The 22,522-nt window shown below is 39.7% G+C and overlaps 1 protein-coding gene across 2 annotated transcripts in view; it reads left to right on the forward strand.

Moving 5' to 3' along the window:
• Positions 1–1,091: 1,091 nt before the first annotated feature.
• FAM91A1 (family with sequence similarity 91 member A1) overlaps positions 1,092–22,522 on the forward strand; it is a 41,280-nt gene continuing 19,849 nt past the window's right edge. Inside the window, exons 1-14 of one of the 2 annotated variants that reach the window (XM_039359796.1) lie at positions 1,092–1,862; positions 5,364–5,448; positions 6,603–6,754; positions 7,154–7,211; positions 8,211–8,278; positions 10,503–10,616; positions 11,060–11,150; positions 13,273–13,335; positions 14,985–15,091; positions 17,429–17,467; positions 17,600–17,712; positions 20,615–20,733; positions 21,975–22,087; positions 22,302–22,388. In XM_039359796.1, coding sequence (XP_039215730.1) covers positions 1,791–1,862; positions 5,364–5,448; positions 6,603–6,754; positions 7,154–7,211; positions 8,211–8,278; positions 10,503–10,616; positions 11,060–11,150; positions 13,273–13,335; positions 14,985–15,091; positions 17,429–17,467; positions 17,600–17,712; positions 20,615–20,733; positions 21,975–22,087; positions 22,302–22,388 — 1,281 coding nt within the window. In that variant the 5' untranslated portion in view covers positions 1,092–1,790. Of the gene's footprint in view, positions 1,863–1,912; positions 2,209–5,363; positions 5,449–6,602; positions 6,755–7,153; positions 7,212–8,210; positions 8,279–10,502; positions 10,617–11,059; positions 11,151–13,272; positions 13,336–14,984; positions 15,092–17,428; positions 17,468–17,599; positions 17,713–20,614; positions 20,734–21,974; positions 22,088–22,301; positions 22,389–22,522 lie in introns of those variants that run through there. The other variant, XM_039359798.1, reaches the window with a different exon arrangement.

Raw genomic sequence — 22,522 nt, forward strand, 5'->3', positions numbered from 1 at the left:
TTCCGTCCCAGGATTCAATGCCCAGAACAGAGTTGGTGATATGATGCAAACCACATCTTATGCACTTCCTCCTGATCTTTAATGCAAAGATTTAAATGGTAGTATTTTTGTGATGTTGAGACACCTCATGATTCTTTACTTATCCCTTTTTGCAGATCTTGGGCCAGTCGCTCTCTTTCAGATCTAGGAAAGAGGCAATGGCAAACTACTTTTTAAAAAAACCTTGCCATGAAAATTGCAGGGATTTGTCCAAGCAATCACCAAGTCAAGACTTGACTCAAAGGCACACACCTACAAAATATGCAAAACCAAAATGAATTTCACTGGGATTTAGTATATTGGCTTAGGCAATACAACATAAAATAAGATATAAAACAATTTGCTTGATTTGGACTTAGGCACTGAGCTTTTTAAGCCATTAATTATGGTTTTGCAAACAGTCATTCTTAGATAATATTCAAAGAGCAAATCTTTTTGTCTTCTAAGTCATTCTAATTTTGCACATGTGCCTATATCAGAGTGAGGAAAACTCCATGAACAGCAAAAAAATAAAAAAAAACTATCAACCTTTCCATCAGAACACTTGCTCTCTAGTCTAGCTCATCCTTGCGTTTGCAGCTTTTGTGATTTTTTGCACTTTAACTGGCTTTTCAAAAAATTATTTCATAGAATCACATCCCAAAAGTGCTTTTTCAAGAGGCAACTGGACTTTTCTTGTCTTCAGAGCTGAAGACAAAGAAAAACAAGAAAATCCAATTGCCTCTTGAAAAAGCACCTTGGGGATAACCGTGACCTGGGTGACTTGAGAATCTCCATAGAAATAACAACAACAACAACAACAACAACAACAACAAAGTTGGAAGGGATTGGAGGTCATCTAGTGCAACCCCCTGCTCAGGCAGGAAACCCTATACCATTTTGGACAAATGGCTGTCCAGTTTCTTCTTAAAAACTTCCAGTGTTGGAGCATTTACCACTTCTGGAGGCAGGTTGTTCCACTGGTTAATTGTTCTAACTGTCAGGAAGTTTCTCCTTAGTTCTAGGGTTGCTTCTCTCTTTGGTTAGTTTCCACCCGTTGCTTCTTGTCCTGCTTTCAGGCGCTTTGGAAAATCATAAAATTATTTTTTTTAAACTATTGGCATAGGAACATAATACCCAAACAGAGCAATAAGCCTCCTGTCGGTTTTCAATGGCCCGACAGACCGTATAACCGTCATCGAAGCATGATAGGATTTATACTCCAAGAAATACATACAGATGAAATAAGGCCATTCAGGTTAATATTTAGACTCCGCCTTCCTTCCATTCTTACGTCACAAATAAAAGGGCGGAGTATGCGCCCAGCATCACGGGAATCGTAGTTTCACCGAGATCAGGTTGTAAGCTAACGGTCCAACGGTCCCATTTTTTCGGCTTCTCAAGGATTCTTTCTCATAAAGCAAAAAAATATGCCTTTTCTTTTATACACAAGGAACTATTACAGCTAACGGAATCGCTCATTAGGTAGGATCCGCCGCACGCATTCTTTATCATCTCGCCCGTCACGCGCTCTCAGGCCTTTCGGCTCGCCTCAGCGCCGGAAGTGACGCACGGTGAAGGGGCGGGCCGGCCGGCGTCCACAACGCGGAAGCGGTGAGGGAGAGCGGAAGGCAAGTTTGAGCAGTTGCGTTGGGTCGCGGCGGAGCCTCCCCTCAGGAGCGGGGCTGAGGCGGCCGCGAAGAGGACTTGGGGCCCGCCAATCCTCCGTCCGTTCTCCCTTGCTCGCTCCGCCCCATCCCGGGGAACCTGCCATGAATGTGGACGTGGAGTTTCACATTCGCCAAAACTACCCCTGGGCCCGTCTCCCCGCCAGCGTTAAGCAGGTACTGACTGACTGACCCCTCTCGGCACCCATACGCAGCAACGCCCCTCCGACTCCCCGCGAAATTGACCCCTCGGGCTGCCCGTAGCCCACTCCAGGCTGAGCCAGAAGTCGAGCCGGGGTCCGCTGCTTGTTCATGCTGGAAGTTTCTCTTCTGCCCCTCCTCCTTCCTAACCGACGTAACGCAGCCTTTTCGGGCTTTTCGCCCCCACGCGGGAGGGCTGCGGTTCCCCTTTCTTCCGAGCAATGGGACCCGTTGGCGGGGAACGGGGCGAGGTGCAGCCCGAGGAGGCTAAGGCAAATGCCGATCAAGCCCAGCACCTGTTAATGACTCTGTTCCAGGGCAGGTACGCACGTGGCCATTTGCGTCCTCCTTGCTGGCTAAGGAATTCTGGGAATTGAAGTCCACAGGTCTTAAAAGGTGCCAGGTTTGATACACATTGCCTGCTTAGGGCCTCATTAATCCGAACGCCACTTCCCTTTTACTTTGAAAAGAAGGCACGATCTTCGACTACCAAGGCATGGGCTCAGGAGCTTCCATTCCTCAAGCTTAGGTGGACATGGACGACTTTCTCTCAATGTCTCCTCAGCTCCAAGGTTACCTGAGGCTCTGCACAGGACCATATTCCGAGTTCACAGAACATTCTAAATTAAAATGTGATTAGCTCACATTTAGATTAAGTAGTCTGCGCAGACAGCGTTATTAATTAAGATCCCTTAAGAATGGGATTAGGTCAGTAAAGTATGGTTAAGCCAATTATGGGTTAGCGAGTTGTGCAGACCTAACTTGAAATTACTAAGTGTTGCGGCTAACTAGAAGTTGTAGGTGCTTCATCACTGGAGGTTTTTAAGAAAATTCTGGACAGACACCTGTCTGAAATGGCATAGACTCTCCTGCTTGAGCAGGAAGTTGGACTAGAAGACCTCCAAGGTCCCCCTTCCAGCTCTATTCTGATTGATTGGAGTGCTGTTGATTCTGTGCCATAAGATCATTTTTTTGCTCCTAGCGACCGCATAGATAAAGTCCCTCCATCATGATAGGTCTCTCACCTGGTCTTTCAGTCACCTGTCATCCTCACCACTGTATATGGGTCCATCCCCTTTATTGCTGGTCATCCTCTTTTCTTCCACCTTTCCCAGCATCACAGATTAAAAGAGATGAGCATTCTTGTGCACAATCTAACACACGTGATGTGGAAGAGTTACGATCAATGCCGTTATAATCTCTTTATGGCAGAATTGTATGCATTTGTTTTGCAAGCTGGTAACTTTATATCATTCATATCAGTGCCTTATTACCATCCTAATTAATTGTTAGTGTTAAATATAATTGTCTTAGTGTTTTTAGTAGTGAAATAGAAACAAATGCAACACCAGCAAAACATGACAATAGAGTGAGAAAAGAACATTAAAGTAATTAAAATAGTGTACCAAAAAAGGAAACTCACAAAAAAGAAAAAGACACATATGGTCTATTTTGTATTGAGGTAAAATTAATTTTAATCTTTAAACTTATTACTAAGATCTGAATTTTGATTTTTAAGAACATAAAGACTTTTAAAAATGAAAAAAACCCTCATATTCTGAATCCATTTCTTATTATCAAGAAGTTTGTTTTCATTTACTTAAGATTATACTCTTTGTCAGCACCAGACTTGGTAGAGCCAAAGTCCTTCATGAAGTGACAAAGTCCATGTTTCAGAATACAGATATAGTTCATCTTTAGTTATTTCATTTCTTTCCCAAAGTATATTCACAAATGCCATGATTTGAAACAAAAATAAAGTTGTATATCAAATGTCATACAATTCCAGCAGAAAATACCTAACGCTCAACACTTTCTAAACTTTCTCTGAGAGTTCCAATAGTTATGAAATTATATTTTATAATGAATTGATTTAATAATAATAATAGTAGTAGTAAAGTTGGAAGGGACCTTGAAGGTCATGTAGTTCAACCCCCTGCGCAGGCAGGAAACCCTATACCATTTCAGACAAATGGCTGTCCAGTCTCTTCTTGAAAACTTCCAATGTTGGAGCATTCACTGCTTCTGGAGGCAGGTTGTTCCACTGGTTAATTGTTCTAACTGTCAGGAAGTTTCTCCTTAGTTCTAGGTTGCTTCTCTCCTTGCTTAGTTTCCACCCGTTGCTTCTTGTCCTGCCTTGGAAAATAGCTTGACTCCCTCTTCTTTGTGGCAGCACCTGAGATATTGGAACACTGCTTTCATGTCCCCCCTCGTCCTTCTCTTCACTAAACTAGACATACCCAATTCCAGCCGCCGTTCCTTATATGTTTTAGCCTCCAGTCCCCTAATCATCTTTGTTGCTCTTTTCTGTACTCTTTCTAGAGTCTCAGCATCTTTTTTGCATTGAGGTGACCAAAACTGGATGCAGTATTCCAAGTGTGGCCTTACCAAGGCATTGTAAAGTGGTATTAACACTTCACGTGATCTTGATTCTATCCCTCTGTTAATGCAGCCTAGCACTGTGTTGGCCTTTTTGGCAGCTGCAGCACACTGCTGGCTCATATTTAGGTGATTGTCCACTAGGATTCCGAGGTCCCTCTCACAGTTACTGCTATTGAGCAAGGTACCCCCTATTTCATTCTTAAATCATATATTTTTGTGTTTTTTAAAATCTGGATCCATTGATTTATCAAGATTGGATATTCCAATTCTTCATTCCATAGTTCCAATATAATGAATAATAAATTTCATTCTGCATTTTTGGCTCCTTATAAAATTAGATTATTGATTTCAGTTTAAATGCTGCACTACAATCGGTATGTTGTTTTTCACTAGCCTCAGATGCAGACTGCCCTCAAGAATACATGGGTAGACAGTGGCAAGATTTAGTAATGACATTTACAAAGAGCATATGAAGTACTTTGTTTCATACTCAAAAGCAGGTCTGCAATATTGATATTTTTCAATGATATGTTTGATATATCATTGATACAGTGTGTTGTATTAAGACATTGGGTGAGATGGCTGGTTATAGAAATTGAATATCTAAATAAAAACTATGTATATTTGAATGCTAGAAACCACTACAGTTTTGAGATTCATGCTGATTCCATTCTCAAAATTGTATCTGTGCTCACAACAAGTTCTGTACCAGATCCTTACAGATTTTACCCTCATGAGACTAATGGGGAGTAATTGTATCCAGCCTCAATAACAATAAACTATCTTTCCAGTAACTGTTTCTGCAGCTGTTTTTCCCCCAAATAACATGCAAATTGATTCTAAGAGTTGATTCTATTTGGAAGAAAATCTCTAATCATTTTTTAGCATTTAGATTTACAACAATCATTTTGCGTAAAAATACATTAAAATACTTTTGTTTTACTACCAGTCAATCATGCATCTTTGTTGAAAATTAAGCCATTAAGATGAGTGGTGCTTTCAAGCTGAAAGAGTGGATGTTAATCTCTGAACATCTGAGTGTTCATCAAATTTTTAGTAGCTTATCCTAATTAATGTGATTTGTTTGCTTCACAGGGTCTTGGAAACTCACAACGAGAATATGAAAAGCAGGTTGTGCTGTACAGTATCCGCAATCAACTTCGGTACCGAAATAACTTAGGTGAATAAAGAAGTACAGATTTGGGAAAGGGAAAATATTTTGTTACTGTGCTATCCATACTGGCCATGCTGGAAAAAAGATCTACAGTAGATTTTTTGTTGCTGAAGTACATTGCCCAATTTAAGAAGGAGGATTAAGAAAATATACCAGTTCCTACAAATTTCTGTAAAACATCATAAACTATGATAGGAGGAGCTGAGGGCAAGATGTTTTTGTTCAAATTTTATAAATGTAGATGGAAATAGCTCCAACATTTGTATTTGTAAACAGTCTCAAATCTAAGCAAAATGGATGAGACACATACTTTAAATAAATACTCTGGAAGTTTTTAAGATAAAAGTGATATTCATTGAATTCCTTGGATTGGTCTTCTTTCTTAATTAATTCTGCATTCCACCAGATGCTAGTATCTGAGTATTAGCAAAAAATTATTTACCAAGACTTTTTGGTTAATTCTATATTGATTATTTATAGGTGAAAGAAAAGTCACATCTCTCTGCCAGTAATCTAAAAACTTCAAACCATTTTGCACCTATGACGGACACATCTTAGATAATTGTGTTCCCCATGTCATTGTATACATCAAAACCCATATAAAAATTCAATTCTGAGCAAAGATGTTGCTGGCTTCCTCTGGGTGTCGAGGATTTTGGTTCTCATCATCCTTGGCCAGCACAAACATAGAAGAATTCTGAGTTATAGTAACTATTGTATGGCACAATAGTTTCATTTTAATGGTTTAAGTATTTAAATTATGGAATTTAATTCCGGTTTTGATCTTAATTCTCTCCACATTATTGTTACGTCTTACACTCTGCATTTTTAGCATTATGGAAAATAATCTTGAATATTGCAATAGACAGAGAGATAGGGTATTAAGAGTCTTTGAGAGAGATGGGCAGTTCATATGGATGAAATATAAATAAATAATTTAATAATAAATTAAGAATATAATTTTTCTCCCACTGGGCCACAGGTTTAAGTATAACAGTCATTCTGTCTTGTTTTGACTTTCTTACTTATGTGGATAGATAGAGCATTGTTCAGATTTGTGTGCAAGTAAGCCATCTTGCATTGACGTCTTTATACCCCCAAAGGGATTACACTATTAACTAAATTAAGAAGACTGCTCTAACATTTCATTTCTTCCCCAGTTAAGCACATTAAGAAAGATGAACGCAAATACTACGAGGATCTATTAAAATATAGCAGAGATCATCTTATGTTGTATCCCTACCATTTGTCCGATATCATGGTGAAGGGCTTGAGGATAACACCTTTTTCATATTACACAGGAATAATGGAGGTAAGCCAAGAGAAGTACTTGAAAAGAAATAGACTGTTTCCTTCTATTGCAAAGTAATGTTTACTGGAAACACATGTCTAGTGTTCGCTTTTATTTAGATTACTGCTACACATTGGGGAACATTATACCCCTTGAGCTGCATAAGTACAGGTAGTCCTCAGCATACGATCATAATGGAGCCTATCCATTATGGCCATACATCATGACAGTCATCGCTGGCTGGGGAATTCTGGGAGTTGAAGTCCACAAGTCATAAAAGGGCCAAGTTTGAAGACCCCTGGTTTAATATAAGACTTAGGATTTGCAGTACGTACTGATGCAGCATCAGTATACAGCTATGAAGCTTAAAAAGTACAGTCATTGAAACTGACCTTGCATTTTTTTTTTCTTTCCATAAAGGACATAATGAACAGTGAAAAAAGTTATGATTCATTGCCTAATTTTACCGCTGCAGACTGTAAGTATAAATTTACATTATGTTTACATGGGTTAAATAAATGCCTTTTTTTTTTTCAAAAGAATTTGCTGGTTTCCAAAGCCCAGCTGCCTGATAGTTCCTTCTTTTTTTTTTTTTTTTTTTTTTGAAATTGTAACACTTGTTTAAGAGAGTAAATCTGTCATCTGAAAACAGAACAAAAGAGATAGTGATAAGAGAATAACATCGAGAAAGTTAACAAAATAAATGTTCTGCATATCACAGAACTGCTAAACAGTTGTTTATTTTCTCAGCTGTAAGCCATAATAATTATATTTAGATTATTTAGGTTGTTCTAGTGTAGTCATTTTGCAGTCCATAACATAGCTCTTAACAGAGTTAACTGTTAACAGAGCATTAAAGCAATTACTCTGAGTAATGTTTCTGTCTTTGTTTAGTTTTCTGATTATTTAATATTCTATTTAGATTGCTATAACTTGTAATAAATGTTTTTACAGATATACCCATTCTCCTTTCCAATGCACAAATATGGAACTTGGACTAAAAGCTCAGAATTCCAGGACAAGCTTTTAAAATAGTGCTTATCTTGGATAAAAGCTGCTACATATATATCTTGTTTGAAATCTTTCAGTTGTAGGATAATTAAGAAGGCCTTCTTTGTTCCAACTCAGTAGTGACTGCTTTCAAACATAGATGTCTTTCAGATAAAGTTCTTATATAACTTTTGAATCAAGGAGGAACTTAACTGATGTTTAGATTACATGCTAAAAATGCATGATAATTCCAGACAAAATGCTCGTTTTCAGCCAACCAGAATATAATGACTATCTTCAACTGAATGTTATTCAATGACAAATGAAACTGTTCAGATAAATTTACTATTTTTGCCCATTTAAGGGTACCTTTTTTGTTACTGAGCAAAAAAAATGGCAGCAATGCTGCATATTAGTAATATTTTCTCTCAAAATAAGTTTCCAAATATAATTCTGTTTTTAAGTGATTTCTCTTTTTTTTCCCCAGGCTTAAGGCTTCTTGGCATAGGAAGAAACCAGTATATTGATCTGATGAACCAATGTAGGTCATCAAAAGTATGTATTCTGTTTTCTCCATTTGACCTACTATTGACCTCTTGTTTAGAGGTTGATATTAAAACAAGTATGTTCATACTTTTGAGCGCCCATACTGTGCCTAGCCGGCTTTTTTTGCAACCTAAAAAAAAAGCTTGCAGATTTCCAGTTCTTTGACTTGGTGAGTTATGAGGCTCTGCCATCAAGGACAGTTTGTTTTGGCAGGTTACAGTTGGCAGTTTATGAAATATTGGCTTGCCACTGTTTGCATCCGGTCATCTGTAGCCTTTGCCAAGTTACAAGGGTCATTTTTTTTTTGGTCTTACTTTTCCTCAGTTTCTGGAGGGAAAGTAAATATGGCAGTAAATATCCTGCCATCCTTTTGCACAGTACTGATATATAGTTATTGATTAAAAAGTATACCCTGCCCTTCAACAGAATACGCTGAAAATAAAAAGAACGCTATAGCACTGGTCATACAATATTATAAATGTATGACTGAATCACATTCCCAGAAATGAAAGCGCTCCAACAGGAAGGCGAATTCAATTCGGCTGAAAATCTTTAAAATTATGGGAAATCAAAACGATCTCCACCTTCCGAGACAGCTTGGAAAATGAAATGAATGCCTTGCTTTAGAGAGATTTCTGAAGCCATCAAAAGAAAAAGGAAAAAACCCTCCCAGTTATTGCTTGCTCAGTTTCCCTGGAAAGGGCTTCTGATAAGTCTCAGCATGTGGAAAGCTTTCTTTCTTTCACTTACGGCTTTGAATGTAAACCTCTGCATTTTTCAGCTATGGGCAGTCTTTGAGTTATGACCACAACTGAGCCCAAAATTTCTGTTGGCAACTGAGATGGTTGTTAAGTGAGTTTTGCCCCAGTTTACAACCTCTCTTGCCACAGTGAAATGAATCACTGCAACTGTTAAGTTAGGAACGCGGTTGTTAAGTGAACTGGGCTTCCCCATTGACTTTGCTTGTTGGAAGGTCACAAAAAAAGATCACATAACCCCGGGACACTGCAACTGTCATAAATATGAGTCAGTTGCCAAGCGTCTGAATTTTGATCACTTGACCATGAAGAGGCTACAACACTTGTAAGTGTGAAAAACCGTCATGGGTCACTTTCTTCAGTGACGTCGTAACTTCAAACGGTCATTAAATGAACAGTTCTAACTTGAGGATTACTTGTACATCCTAAAATGAATTGGCAGCTAATAAAATTATTTCAATGTTGGCTAAGAAGAGCTCTCTAACGATGATGATAGCAAGTCCCATGTATGATACAGTAGAGCAGTGGTTCTCAACCTGTGGGTCGGGACCCCATTTGGGGTCGAACGACCATTTCACGGGGGTCGCCAAACAACACAGTCCACCATTTCCCCCCCCTTTTCTTTAGCTGTGTTACTCCCTTTTATTCTATTGGCTTTTGAAAGCCAATAGAATAGACTCTCTTGAACAGAGTCTAATTCTATTGGCTTTTAAAAGCCAATAGGAATTGTCCAGGCTCTCTCTGCCCTGCTGAGCCCGTCAAAAGTCCCATTCTGCAAACGGTGCTGCACCAGTTGAGTAGTCCTCAACTTACGACCGGTTGAGTAGTCCTCGACTTACGACCGGTTGGGGGTCGCGGCATTAAAAAGGTTGAGAACCACTGCAGTAGAGTAAGGAGAAAAGGGCATTTAACGTGACCAACAAAGACAGGGTCCTCCAGCATGGATCAGCTTCAAGGGTTGAAGGGATTATAAAGGTTTGTATTATCATCATTAATAATTAAAGCAGTGTTTAATAAATTATTTTCAGAGAATGTCTGGGAGCCGATGACCAATCTAAAACTTCACAAAGGGGTCAGTGAATTTGGGGGTATCCCAATGCAAGGCTTACTTTGCAGGTTCTGTAGACCTATGATTGGTAAATGGCCTCTCCCTATGTATTATCATTGTCTTTGGCTTATGAAAAAGGTAAACACTTTTTCTCAGACGGATGCATCAGTTTCAGTTAAAAAGAACTTAAGATTTATGTGGGTGAAACTGAAATACGAACCAGAACCTACTACAGTTGCTCACTTTCAGTCTACACCAGAGGTCTCCAAACTTTGCAACTTTAAGACTTGTGGACTTCAATACCCAGAATTCCCCAGTCAGAAACAAGGCTGAATGATAAGGACAATCTTATCAGGGAAGGGATAGTATGCTTAACGATTTGAGTGTTCTGCATTTGAAAACATAATTTCTTCTTAAATCATTTCAGAAATTTTTTAGAAGGAAAACTGCCCGTGACCTGCTACCCATGAAACCAGTAGAAATTGCCATTGAAGCTTGGTGGGTGGTACAAGCCGGTTATATCACAGAGGATGATATTAAGGTATAAATAAAATATTTTTTGCAGTTCAGTTAGATTTAGGCTTTGCAGGTGGACTGCTAAAGGGTTTATCTCCACTTCCGGGCCATGAATGTAAAAACATGGGCTGTTACGATCAGCAACTTTTCTTTTGGTGAATTATATGTGATAAAGTTGCTTGAAAATTACAGCAGTAATAAGCTGTGGCTTGTGTTTAATTTCATAAACTAATTGTGTAGTGTTTGAAAAAGAATCTTTTATCTATCTATACCTTCCTACAAAGTACAATTTCATTAAGTGATCCTGAATTAACATGATAGTTTTTTCTAGTGAAAAATTTATTCTAGCATTCAATCCAACAGTGGGTTCTCAGCATAGGCATAGATTGTGTTCTTCGTTTCCCACTCTGCATCAAATAATTTTAACACCTTATGCATGCATTATTTAATACACACTTTTCTCATTAGATATGCATTCCCTGCGAAAAATCTGCAGTTGATAAAATCATTGATTCAGGTCCTCAGCTTGCTGGAGTCTTAGACTACAATGTTGTTCACAGTGAGTTATGTGGTTTTTTTTTTTCTTCCAAACAAGAGTAATTCTTGCATATTGTTTTTGCTACAGATTTAAGTTAAAAGATTGGAAAACTCCCATGTTAGATAAAATCAATGAGTAGAGAATAATTTGGGCATTTGCCTTTCTCTGTATGAGTTTTCCTTTTTTATCAAGATCACGTGAAGTATTAATACCACTTTACAATGCCTTGGTAAGGCCACACTTGGAATACTGCATCCAGTTTTGGTCGCCACGATGTAAAAAAGATGTTGAGATTCTAGAGCAGTGTTTCTCAACCTTGACAATTTTAAGGCATGTGGACTTCAACTCCCAGAATTCCACAGCCAGCATTGCTGGCTGTGGAATTCTGGGAGTTGAAGTCCACATGCCTTAAAATTGTCAAGGTTGAGAAACACTGCTCTAGAAAGAGTGCAGAGAAGATCAGCAAAGATGATTAGGGGACTGGAGGCTAAAACATATAAAGAACAGTTGCTAGAATTGGGTATGTCTAGTTTAATGAAGAGAAGAACGAGGGGGGATAGGACAGCAATGTTGCAATATCTCAGGGGCTGCCACAAAGAAGAGGGAGTCAAACTATTCTCCAAAGCACCTGAATGCCAACAAGAAGCAATGGATGGAAACTATTCAAGGAGAGAAGCAACCTAGAACTAAGGAGAAATTTCCTGACAGTGAGAACAATTAATCAGTAGAACAACTTGCCTCTAGAAATTGTGGGGTGCTCCAACACTGAAGGTTTTTAAGAACAGATTGGGCAACCAGTTGAGCAGGGGTTGGACTAGAAGACCTCTGAGGTCCCTTCCAACTCTGTTATTCTGTATCTTTATTAGAACAGATGATCCTAATGCTGAATCAGGTATTTGGGATTTCCCCTCAATTTGGAAAATAGTTTTGCTGGGTTATATTTGCGAATAGCCTTAATAATTTAAACTCTTCCAGCTCATGGAATAAGAGTCTCAATCATCTGAATCATGCTGCTGGAATTTACTTGCAAATTTTAATCTGTCTGAAATATTTGAGTACCACACAGAACCAACAAAATTATTTGTATAACACTTGAGAGTTTAGCACAAATATGTGTGACTATTGATAAACAGTGAAACCACAATTTAACAAAATCAGTTCAGTGGATTTTGAATGCAGTTAACCAGATTTCTGTCGAGGCATCCTCCTGAAGGAAATTAAATTTATATTAATTTCACATCATTCCTAGCAATTGGCATAATGATATAATTAACTCCAAATGAGATAATTATGCAAATGAACATAACATAACAAATTGCTGCAAATAACATAACTGACAATTTAACAGGCATTTAGAAATAATGGACATAACCCCTCTCAGGGGTTTTGTAAAACAGCAGGGTTTTATTGCAGATACTTTTTCAGCTAAAATGTTTGTATTTTTCCAAGCTCTTTGTACAGTTATGAAATGTACATTTAATTCTTGTTCAGATATGTTCATGTTTGGATTTTGATGAAGCATGTTTTAAGCAAATATGCATAGGGATAAAGTTGCAGTTATAACTTTCTAGCCATTTTTGCTTTGGAACTTTCATTTGAATATGTTCAAAGGAAATCTCTCATCAAAAAAGCAACGTGTGTGTGTGTGTGTGTGTGTGTGTGTGTGTGTGTGTGTGTACATGTTTCCTAGTCTATTAATTTCAATCTTGAAGAAAGAATCATGTTAAAGAATGATACTTTAGAGCTGTGTTTCTCAACCTTAGCAACTTTAAGATGTTTGGATTTCAAATCAAAGAATTCTTAAAGTTAACTTTAAGATGTCTTAAAAAACAGACATCTTAAAGTTGCCAAGAATGAGGACACTGCTTTAGAGAATGAGTTTTGGGTCTCTCAGATCTGTGCCACAGATGTATCCTTCTTAATAGCATCTCTATGCAATGCTGTGCCATGCATGCAGTAATTTGGATTAATTTTCAAAGGAGCAACTGGATTTAATTTGAATTAGAGAAAAATGTGAACATAACTCTCAGTATCCCATGTACCATTTTCTGAAATCTCACTTTCTTTGTTTCTCAGCACAACAGACTGAAGACACTACATGAGAATCTGTTACGATAATGGGGTTATTTTTTTGTATCCATAGGCTTATATAACAAGGGGTTTATCTACCTTGATGTACCAATATCCGATGACAGTTGCATAGCAGGTGTGTATAACTGTTTTTAAAAGAAACCTGTTCAGTATACTGATACAATTAAACATGTAATAGTTTAACTGACTTAATATCCCAAAGGAGCTTTTTCAAAAGGCGACTGGACTTTCTTTGTTTTTCCTTAAAGACTATTCGCTTCTCATCCAAGAAGCTTTTTCAGTTCTTACTGGAGAACTGAGCTGTCAGAACTGAAGAAGTTTCTTGCATGAGAAGCGACACGTCTTCAAGGAAAAACAAAGGAAGCCCAGTTGCCTTTTAAAAAACTCCTTTGGGACAATTATAACCTGGATGACTGAGAAACTCTATAGACCAGCAGCCTCCATCCTTTCTGGCTTTGCGGACTGGCGGTGGTGGTGGTGGGGGAGAGGGGATGGTTCCGCGCAAGAAGTGGGCGAGTGTGCTCGCGCATGCAGCTCCATTTGTATAAGAGGCAGGCACACACACCTACTCACACAAATGGAGCTGACCGTGCGAGAGTGATCACCTGCTGCTTGTGCAAGTGGGGCTGCGCACACAAGCACGGACCCCCACCACATGTGCAGCTGGGTTCCAAACGGGCCACAGCCCAGGGGTTGGAGACCCACTACTATGGACAATTGACTGAATAGTTTAATGACATAATGATGCTGAATTCCAGATCTCGGTTTCATTGTGTGCCGAAAGACTTACTTTGATATGGCTGTATATTCCATAATTTAGCTTTGTTGACTGATCCTAAGTCATAGACCGAAGAGAAGGAGGAAATAATGCTTGCTCCAACCATATCTTATTTTATTACCCATCACCATATATATCCCTCCGTGGCCTATTTGTAATCTAAAGAAACAAATGTGAGCACATGCTTTTGCTTCATTATCAATTTTAACAGCAGTAATAAAAGACCTATAAAGTCCAAGGCCAATAACTGTACAGCAGGGCTCTTCAAACGTGGCCCTTTTATGACTTGTGGCATGCTGGCTGAGGAATTCTGGGAGTTGAAGTCCACAAGTCATAAAAGGGCCAAATTTGAAGAGCCCTGTTGTACAGGAATCTTACATGAAAATTTTAATGTTGAAGAGCCTACAGTATGTGTGCGTGATGAAGATGTCCCATTTACGCATTTGATACAGGTAGTCCTCAGGTTACAGCCATTCGCTTAATGACCTTTCGTAGTTATAATAGCACTGAAAAAAAGTGAATTATGATAGTTTTTCACACTTAGCCACCATGGCGAACATCCCCATGGTTGCAATGTCTTGGGGGTCACATAATCACCTTTTGCGACCTTCTGACAAACAAAGTCAATAGAGAAGCCAGATTTACTTTACAACCGTGTTAATAGCTTATCAAGTGTAATGATTCACTTCAGCACCACTGTGGCAAGAAAGGTCGTAAAATGGGGCAAAACTCACTGAATAACTGCCTCGCTTAGCAACAGAAATGTTGGGCTTCATTTTGGTTGTAAGTCAAGGACCTCCTGTATTTGGTAAAGTTACAAGTAGAAAAATAAGTGTTAAGTCTGTGACTGTATCTCATTCGCTTATGAAAGTCTCTGTCCTTTCTGAAAGAGAGAAGCAAGAATTCTATTGTATATTCTTACTTTGATAAATGGCACTTCTTTTTATACTTAACAATATCCTTAAAAACATAGCTTTTCTTTTCAGTGCCTCCACTTGAAGGATTTGTGATGAACAGAGTTCAGGGAGATTATTTTGAAACTCTGCTGTACAAGATATTTGTCTCCATAGATGAGCACACAAATGTTGCAGAGGTAAGTCATTATTTAAATACTACTCTGAGGCTATAAATCAGCACCTGACCTGCTCAGAAGCTTTTATTTATATATATATTTTATTTGATTTTTCTTTAATTTGTATTGCATTGTATTTTAATTCCTGTAGCCACCCAGAGTCCCATGGATGAAATGAGCAGTTGTATAAATATAAATTGTAAAAATATAAATAAACAAACAAACAATTGGTTGGTGTAGTTGATTGGCAACTACTATCAGCTCTGCAATCATCCTTCTTTAGTCCTTAGTAGGTGTGATGACCCAGGGCACAGCACAAAGGCAATGCAGACAGCTGGCAATGTAAACAGTTCTTTAATGGTTGCAAATTTCCTCCAAATGCCCCCACATTAGCTGGCAAGCTTCCAACCTAAACACACACACACACACACACACACACGCACACCCCTTCCAGACGACTCTGGCTGAAGGCAGTTTCAATACAGCCTGATTAGTATAAGAATGTCCTCAAGGCCATAAAGATAACAAACCAAACAAAACATCAACTTAATGAATCTCACAGTTTGCAAAGAGAGATGTCAAAATACAGTCTGAGTTCATAATTCAGGAAGGTTTTCCAACAAAGACACAGAACAGGAGCAACAATACACAACTTTCCCAAGATTCAACTTTTTTTTTTTTAATTGACAGTGAAAAATACAAAACTTTGAAAACAAACAATACAGAAAACGAGCCTCTGGAAAAATAACATCTTATGACTCAGTCATCCCCAAAGGGACCTGCTACTAAGTCTAGTCCAGGGATAGGCAACCTTGGCTCTTTTATGACTCGTGGACTTCAACTCCCAGAATTCCTGAGCCAGTCATGCTGAGGAGAAATGGAGAGGTTTCCATACTGAGCCATGCTGGCTCAGGAATTCTGGGAGTTGAAGTCCACGAGTCATAAAAGAGCCAAGGTTGCCTACCCCTGGTCTAGTCCGAGGCCTGGGGAGAGAGCCAGATTTTAAGAGCTTATTTATATAAGGTTCGGGGGGGGGGGGAAATGGATCTCCAGGGAAGGTGTCGTTCCAGGGGGCAGGCAGGTTATGACAGAAGAGGACCACTTCCTGGCTCCCACTCGGAACAAGACCTTGACAGGATCATCTGGTCAGACCCTAATCACGATTTACAGGTAGTGGGGATTCTGTGACAGCTGTAAGTGCAAGGACTGGTTGTAAGTCACTTGTTTCAGTGCCACTGTCACTTTGAATAGTCGCTCGACTACAACACAGAGCTCAGTTTCAACTAGAGGAGCTCATGCAAGGTTATCTACTGAACTGAGCCTGTAAAAGCCATTAAGGTCTCGTGATTGCCAACTGGCTGTCTGCCTTCTCCCCCTCCCCCTGGTTGTACAGTGCCAAACCCCAAAGCCAAGTGAGCATATTCCTGAGAAGGGAGCTTCACCTTCCAGGCTTACCCAGGCCTGGTTTATAAACTCCAGCTTGTCTGCCCCATCTATCGTCAGATCATGGATGAGGACAGGACACACTGACCTAACAGCAGCTGAATCCTAAGACCACCAAGGGGGTAATGACCTTGCTTGGGGATGAATATTGAAGGTTGGAAGAAAGGACAGGTCTCAGCCATTTTGTCTCACCATTCCCATGAGGAGCCATTCCTCAGCCTCCTGCCATCACGATCACCTCCCGTTCAATCTGTTAACAGAGCTGATAATGTAAGGTTGCTGTGCTAAATTGGAAAAATAACCAGAAGAATTTGCTTCTCCCTCCCCCCCCCCCTTTTGTACTAATGGAAAACATTTTCCAATAGAAAGCATTATTAACTCCCGTAATAAATCCTTGAAATGACTGTGAAATGTATTGTAGCGCTGAAAATACTTCAACTTTCTCATCTGAGATCTGCCTTCATATTAACAAATAAAGCTGATTTACGCTGGATCAGATTATCAGTCAAACTTTAGGCCAAGGAGCTTTAGATTCCGAAGTATATATTGTGCTGCTAAACTGTGGCTGTGTTCCAAATGCACAAAAGCTGCTAAGATTGTGAAATAGTATAAGAATGCATTTTCCATAAGGTGATACAGATTTATCATTGTGGAGTGTATTGATATCTGAGTCTGCTAAGCACTTGAAATGTATTTACAATTAGTATTAGAACACTAAGCAGTTGACCAGGCCGATGAGTTCATTGGTTGCTTTTATTTCACCATGATGAAATGTTGTTAAATATTCCAAGAAAACACTGTATAATTCAGTCATTGGCTCTTTTATATGGTAGGCACTAAGTGTGACATTTTTAACGGAGCTAATGTAAATGAACACAATTATCAATAATCCTTACTTATTTTATATATTTTCAGCTAGCAAATGTCCTAGAGATTGATTTGTCGCTTGTGAAGGTAGGCTTCAATTCCATTTTATGGTATAAGAGAAAAGATTAAGTGTTCTGTTGCTCAACTTCTCTATTTCTCTTTCTCAAAATTATTAAACAGAAATACAGCATGCTGATTAAAAGAATTTTTTTTTTTCAGAATGCTGTTTCCATGTATTGCCGGCTAGGGTTTGCCCATAAAAAGGGTCAAGTAATAAACCTGGATAATCTTCATTCATCATGGCGGAACGTTCCCTCAATAAACAGGCTAAAGTAAGTATTAAAGTACAATTTTCTACTGAAAGTACAATTTCCTCAGCTTCCTACCTCAGTTTTACTCTGTATTTATTTCAGCATTTATCCAAATGCTGTCCTGAAGAATCATAGTAGATAATAGTAATATGCGTAGAGCAAAGCTTCTTAACTTGGCAAATTTAAAACATCTGGACTTCAAATCCCAGAATTCTCCAGCCCAGCATGGCAGGAGAATTCTAGGAGGTGAAGTCCAGGTGTCTTAAAGTTGCTAAGGTTGAGAAACACCAGCATAGAGGATTATGTATATGAGATTACATAAATGTGTTGCAAAAAGCTGCTTCAGGAAACCTGGGGATAGAAAAGTAGCTCTCATTTCCAACTTGTAAAATTAGTTATATCTTTCCCCTGGATTGCACAGGATCCCCTGGCTGTGATCCCAGAAAAGGACACAGTTGCCTTAAATTGCAGTCAGGTGAGATACCTTTACATTTTTCCAAAAACTGTTGTACTTTTTGGAATCAATGTATTTTTAAAATATTCTTCTAAAAACTATTGTACTTTTTGGAATCAACGTATTTCTAAAAGGTGGACTGACATTTTGCTTTTCCACCAACAGATCAGTAGATGATGTTCAAGGCAGCCCACAAACTAGCTGATAAAAGTAGTAATGCCATTGAAGTATAATTACGGCATGTGCTAAGCCAGGGCTTTTCCACCAGTGGTACGGGTACCACCCGTGGTACATTGGCACCTTGCAGGTGGTACGCGACCATCCTAGAAAAGTAACGGGGGAGGGGAATGAGCTGAACCGGTGGCAGCACCGCACAAGCCTGAGCGAGAGATGGCTGGAGCTGCAGGGTTGTCAGGGCTCAGCAGAAGCGCCAGGATCAGTGCCGCTTTCCAGCTGATCGACGCTTCTTCGGGACTGTCAGGGCTCAATGGAAGTGCCAAGATCAGCGCCAGTCTCCAGCTGGAGCTCGGCGCTGATAATGGTGCTTCTGCTGAACCCTGAAGAAGCACCACTCAGCTGGAAAGCAACACTGATCTTGGTGCTTCTGCTTAGCCCAGAAGAAGCACTGGGCTCAGCAGAAGCTGGAATGTTGCAGCATCTCCAGGTCTTGTGATTTACATTCAGATGCTTGGCAACTGATTCATATTTATGACAGTCACAGTGTCCCAAGGTCATGTGAAGTGACCAAAACCTGCTGCAACCACCCCACTTCTGCTGCCAATCCTCAACAGAAATGCTCACAACAATGAAAACCTCGGACAGGAGGAAGAGCGCCGCCGGGTGGGCAGGCAGATGCCTTGCTCAGCTGTGGCTTGGGGGGCACTTTTTTCAGTGCCATTTTTCTTTTGTCATCAAGTTTTTGACACCTTGCTAGGCGACTGGTGGTACTCGGATATTGCCATATCCTAAAACTGGTACAATGGGTGAAAAGGTTAAAAAGCCTGTGCTAAGCAACAAATACCCAATATGGCATCTCTCTCTTTCTTTCTCTCCCTCTTTGCCACTTTATCAACTGAAAACCCAGCGAGCCATCCAAGGCCCCCTTGCCTGAATTAAAATATTGGTGCCTGCCTGCAGAAGGAACATAGCAGGGAGCCAATCTTGTCTTTTGTGGCAAATACTTCTATCTGAGTTTTTTTTTTTTTAAATGCTCTCAATTCAAATACAAGTAGTCCTCGACTTACAACCGCTCTTCTAGCTTCCGTTCAAAGTTACAATGACACTGAAAGTGACTTATGACCGTTTTCACACTTAACAACCGTTGCAATACCCCCATCGTCAGGTGATCAGAATTCAGATGCTTGGCAACTGATTCACATTTATGACAGCTGCAGTGTCGCGGTGTCACGTGACCCCCTTTTGCTGCCTTCTGACTAGCAAAGTCAATGGGGAAGCCCATTTCACTTAACAGCCGTGTTACTAAGTTAACAACTGCAGTGATTCACTTACCAACTCTGGCAAGAAAAGACGTAAAATGGGCCAACATTCACTTAAGAACTGCCCCGCTTAGCAACGGAAGTTTTGAGCTCAGTTGTGGTCATAAGTAGAAGACTACCTATATTCTCGTGCTAGTTGTCCAAGACCTAATATCAAGAATCTAATGAAATGTTGGGTAATGTGAAAAATAAGGAACTGCCCCTTTAAAGAAAAACTTGGCTAACACACTGCAATTTTATGGTAAAACATAGCAAGGAAAATATCACAGGCCCTCATGGATTGCATTGCAGCAGCATCAAATTTTGTCCCTTGGGCATATAAAAGGGTTTTCTTTTTTAAGGGGCCTGTGACCTTTGCAAACTCCTAGTAAAGTTCTCTCTGCTGATTAGCAAGTGCAATTTCAATACAGTGCAGGGTCTAATCCTACTCACATCTATGAATAAAAAGCCTTTGAATTCAGTGGAGCCTCATTAAACTTTCTAAACACACAGCTACAAATGTTGCCACTTAATTATCACAAAGAAACGGCACCTTTAAATCTTTCCATTTCCAAATTCATGTTACAATACAGGAGTCAGAGTCACTTCACAAAATAAATCAAGGTTTCTTTTTCACTGATTAAAGCCAATTCCCTGAGAATTCTAATTTAATCTGGGTTCAGTGATGGTAAGCCGGAAGCTTGAGTAGTGAATGTTGGACTGTAAAGCCTAAAAATGTAACTCAAATCTTTGCTTGAGAGCCTATGGACTTCAAGAATGGTATGCTATTTTGAGATGACCGCTCCACCCAGTGTCACAGCCTCAGATATTCAGATCAGTTGCTAGGGCACCGTAGTGGGAGGGATCTGTTGTCCTCAGATCCTGTCTGTAGACTCCTCAGGAGGCAGATGCTTGATTTACAAGACTGCAGATTAGGTAGTCTTTTGATCCGACCCTATGAAACTCTTCCCATGACACGTTTTCCCCTTGTTAGGACAATGTTGGACCCACAGAAGATGCTGTTATCCTGGGACGGTGGGGAAAGCAGGAGTCCTGTACAAGAGGCTGGCTCTTCTGCCACCGATACAGATACCAACAGTCAAGATGATCAAGGTGAGCAGTTAGGTGCTGACTGTTAGTTGCAGTTCGTACCATCCAGTGCCTCTCATGTACCGATTCAGGAGTTGGCAAGGATTTGTTTCAAACGTGCTAGTCTCTGCATGCAGGAAGCATTAAACATGGAAAAACCTAACATGCCCACTTGCAGTGAAGGGGGAGCCACCAATTGAGAGAGGAAAAAATCAGCAATGGATTATATTTTGTGGATGAATCTCCTTGTATTCTTTTAAGGTGAAGACTACATCCTTATCTCAGGCTAGACTACACTACATTTGTAGAACTCTGTAGGAAGGGTGTGTCTTGTCTCATCTCCGGCTGGAAGCCGAAGGAAATTTTTATGTGGTTTCTGTGGGAGTTTGTTAGGTTATTCAAGGCATCCTGCCCAAACAAAATAACACTTAGTGTAGTTTCTCTACTGCGTAATATCGTTAGAATTGCTCACAGATACCAAGATTGTGAAACTCAAGATTTCCTATCAATTAAATTTCTTGCCTTGATATTTTTCGCAGCCTGTTTGTATTTCAGAGCACCTGAGCCAATAGCTGTTAGATATGCTGAGATACTTAAGGCCTTAATTCAGCAGCATGTTTGGTGCTGAAGCATTATTACAGGTCGTCCTCAAGTTATGACCACAGTTGGGACCAGAATTTCCATCACTAAGCAAGAGGGCTGTTAAGTGAGTTGAGGTCTATGACCTTTTTGCCATGGTTGTTAACTGAATCACTGAAGACGTTAAGTGAAACACATGGTTGTTGAGCTGTTATTAAGGCTTTGCTTGTCAGAAGCTGGCTGAGAAGCTCACAGATGAAGCTCACGTGACCCCACCAGGAGGCTTCAAATGTTGCCCATGTGCCTGTATTTTGAACACATGACCATGGGGTTGCTGTAATAGTCTTAAGTATGAGGACCAATCATAAGTCACTTTCCACTGCCTTTGCAACTTCAGACAGTCACTGAGTGAATGGTTGTAAATTGAGTGATATCTGTGATATTTCAGACTTTAATCGCAAGAATAATACAAACCTTACAGTGACATCATAGCACATCAGCTGATTTAGAGCATATCCAAATGGCAGGTGGGTGAGGGCAGAAGAGGGTGGCTCGCTCAGTTTTGCAAGCTGTCGGTCACACTGTTTGACCCCATCCCAACTAGGTGGCGAGTCCATTAGTAGGATAGGCAATTCTGATTAGTAGAATTCCATTTTGACCAGTTTGATTTTGTTTTGCTTCCCAAGGTGACACAGCCAGCGTGAACAGCTTAAGCCTGTCTACCGTACACACGAAGAGGATAGCATTCCTCTTTGATTCAACTCTGACTGCCTTTTTAATGATGGGGAATCTTTCACCGGTAAGTTGGCGTGCTCATCTGAGTGAACTCAACAGACTAAAATGTTCTTGGATTATTTTTATTTTTAAATGGAATCATGGGTAAAAGTCTGTTTTAAAGCCCTGATTTTCACAAAAGACATTCAAGAGGCGTTTTTTATATACGTTCTTTTTCGCAGCGCTTTTTAATCTTGAATTATATCTGAAAATTAGTAGCAATGTATTTTGTCTTGCAGAATTTGAAAAGTCATGCCGTCACCATGTTCGAAGTAGGAAAACTGTCAGATGAGTCACTGGACAGTTTTCTGGTAGAACTTGAAAAGGTAAAAACAACTGACCCCTGTTTTACGCAGCATAATTCTTGTGGCAGTAATCAGAATGTTACAGGACTACGGTCTTGCATTAAAGGCTTTCTAGTTACAGCATATATGCCATTCTTCAAAATCCAAAGCTCATA

Source organism: Crotalus tigris, unplaced genomic scaffold (assembly GCF_016545835.1).
Source record: "Crotalus tigris isolate CLP2741 ecotype Arizona unplaced genomic scaffold, ASM1654583v1 scf7180000019137.2069052, whole genome shotgun sequence".
NCBI lineage: Eukaryota > Metazoa > Chordata > Lepidosauria > Squamata > Viperidae > Crotalus > Crotalus tigris.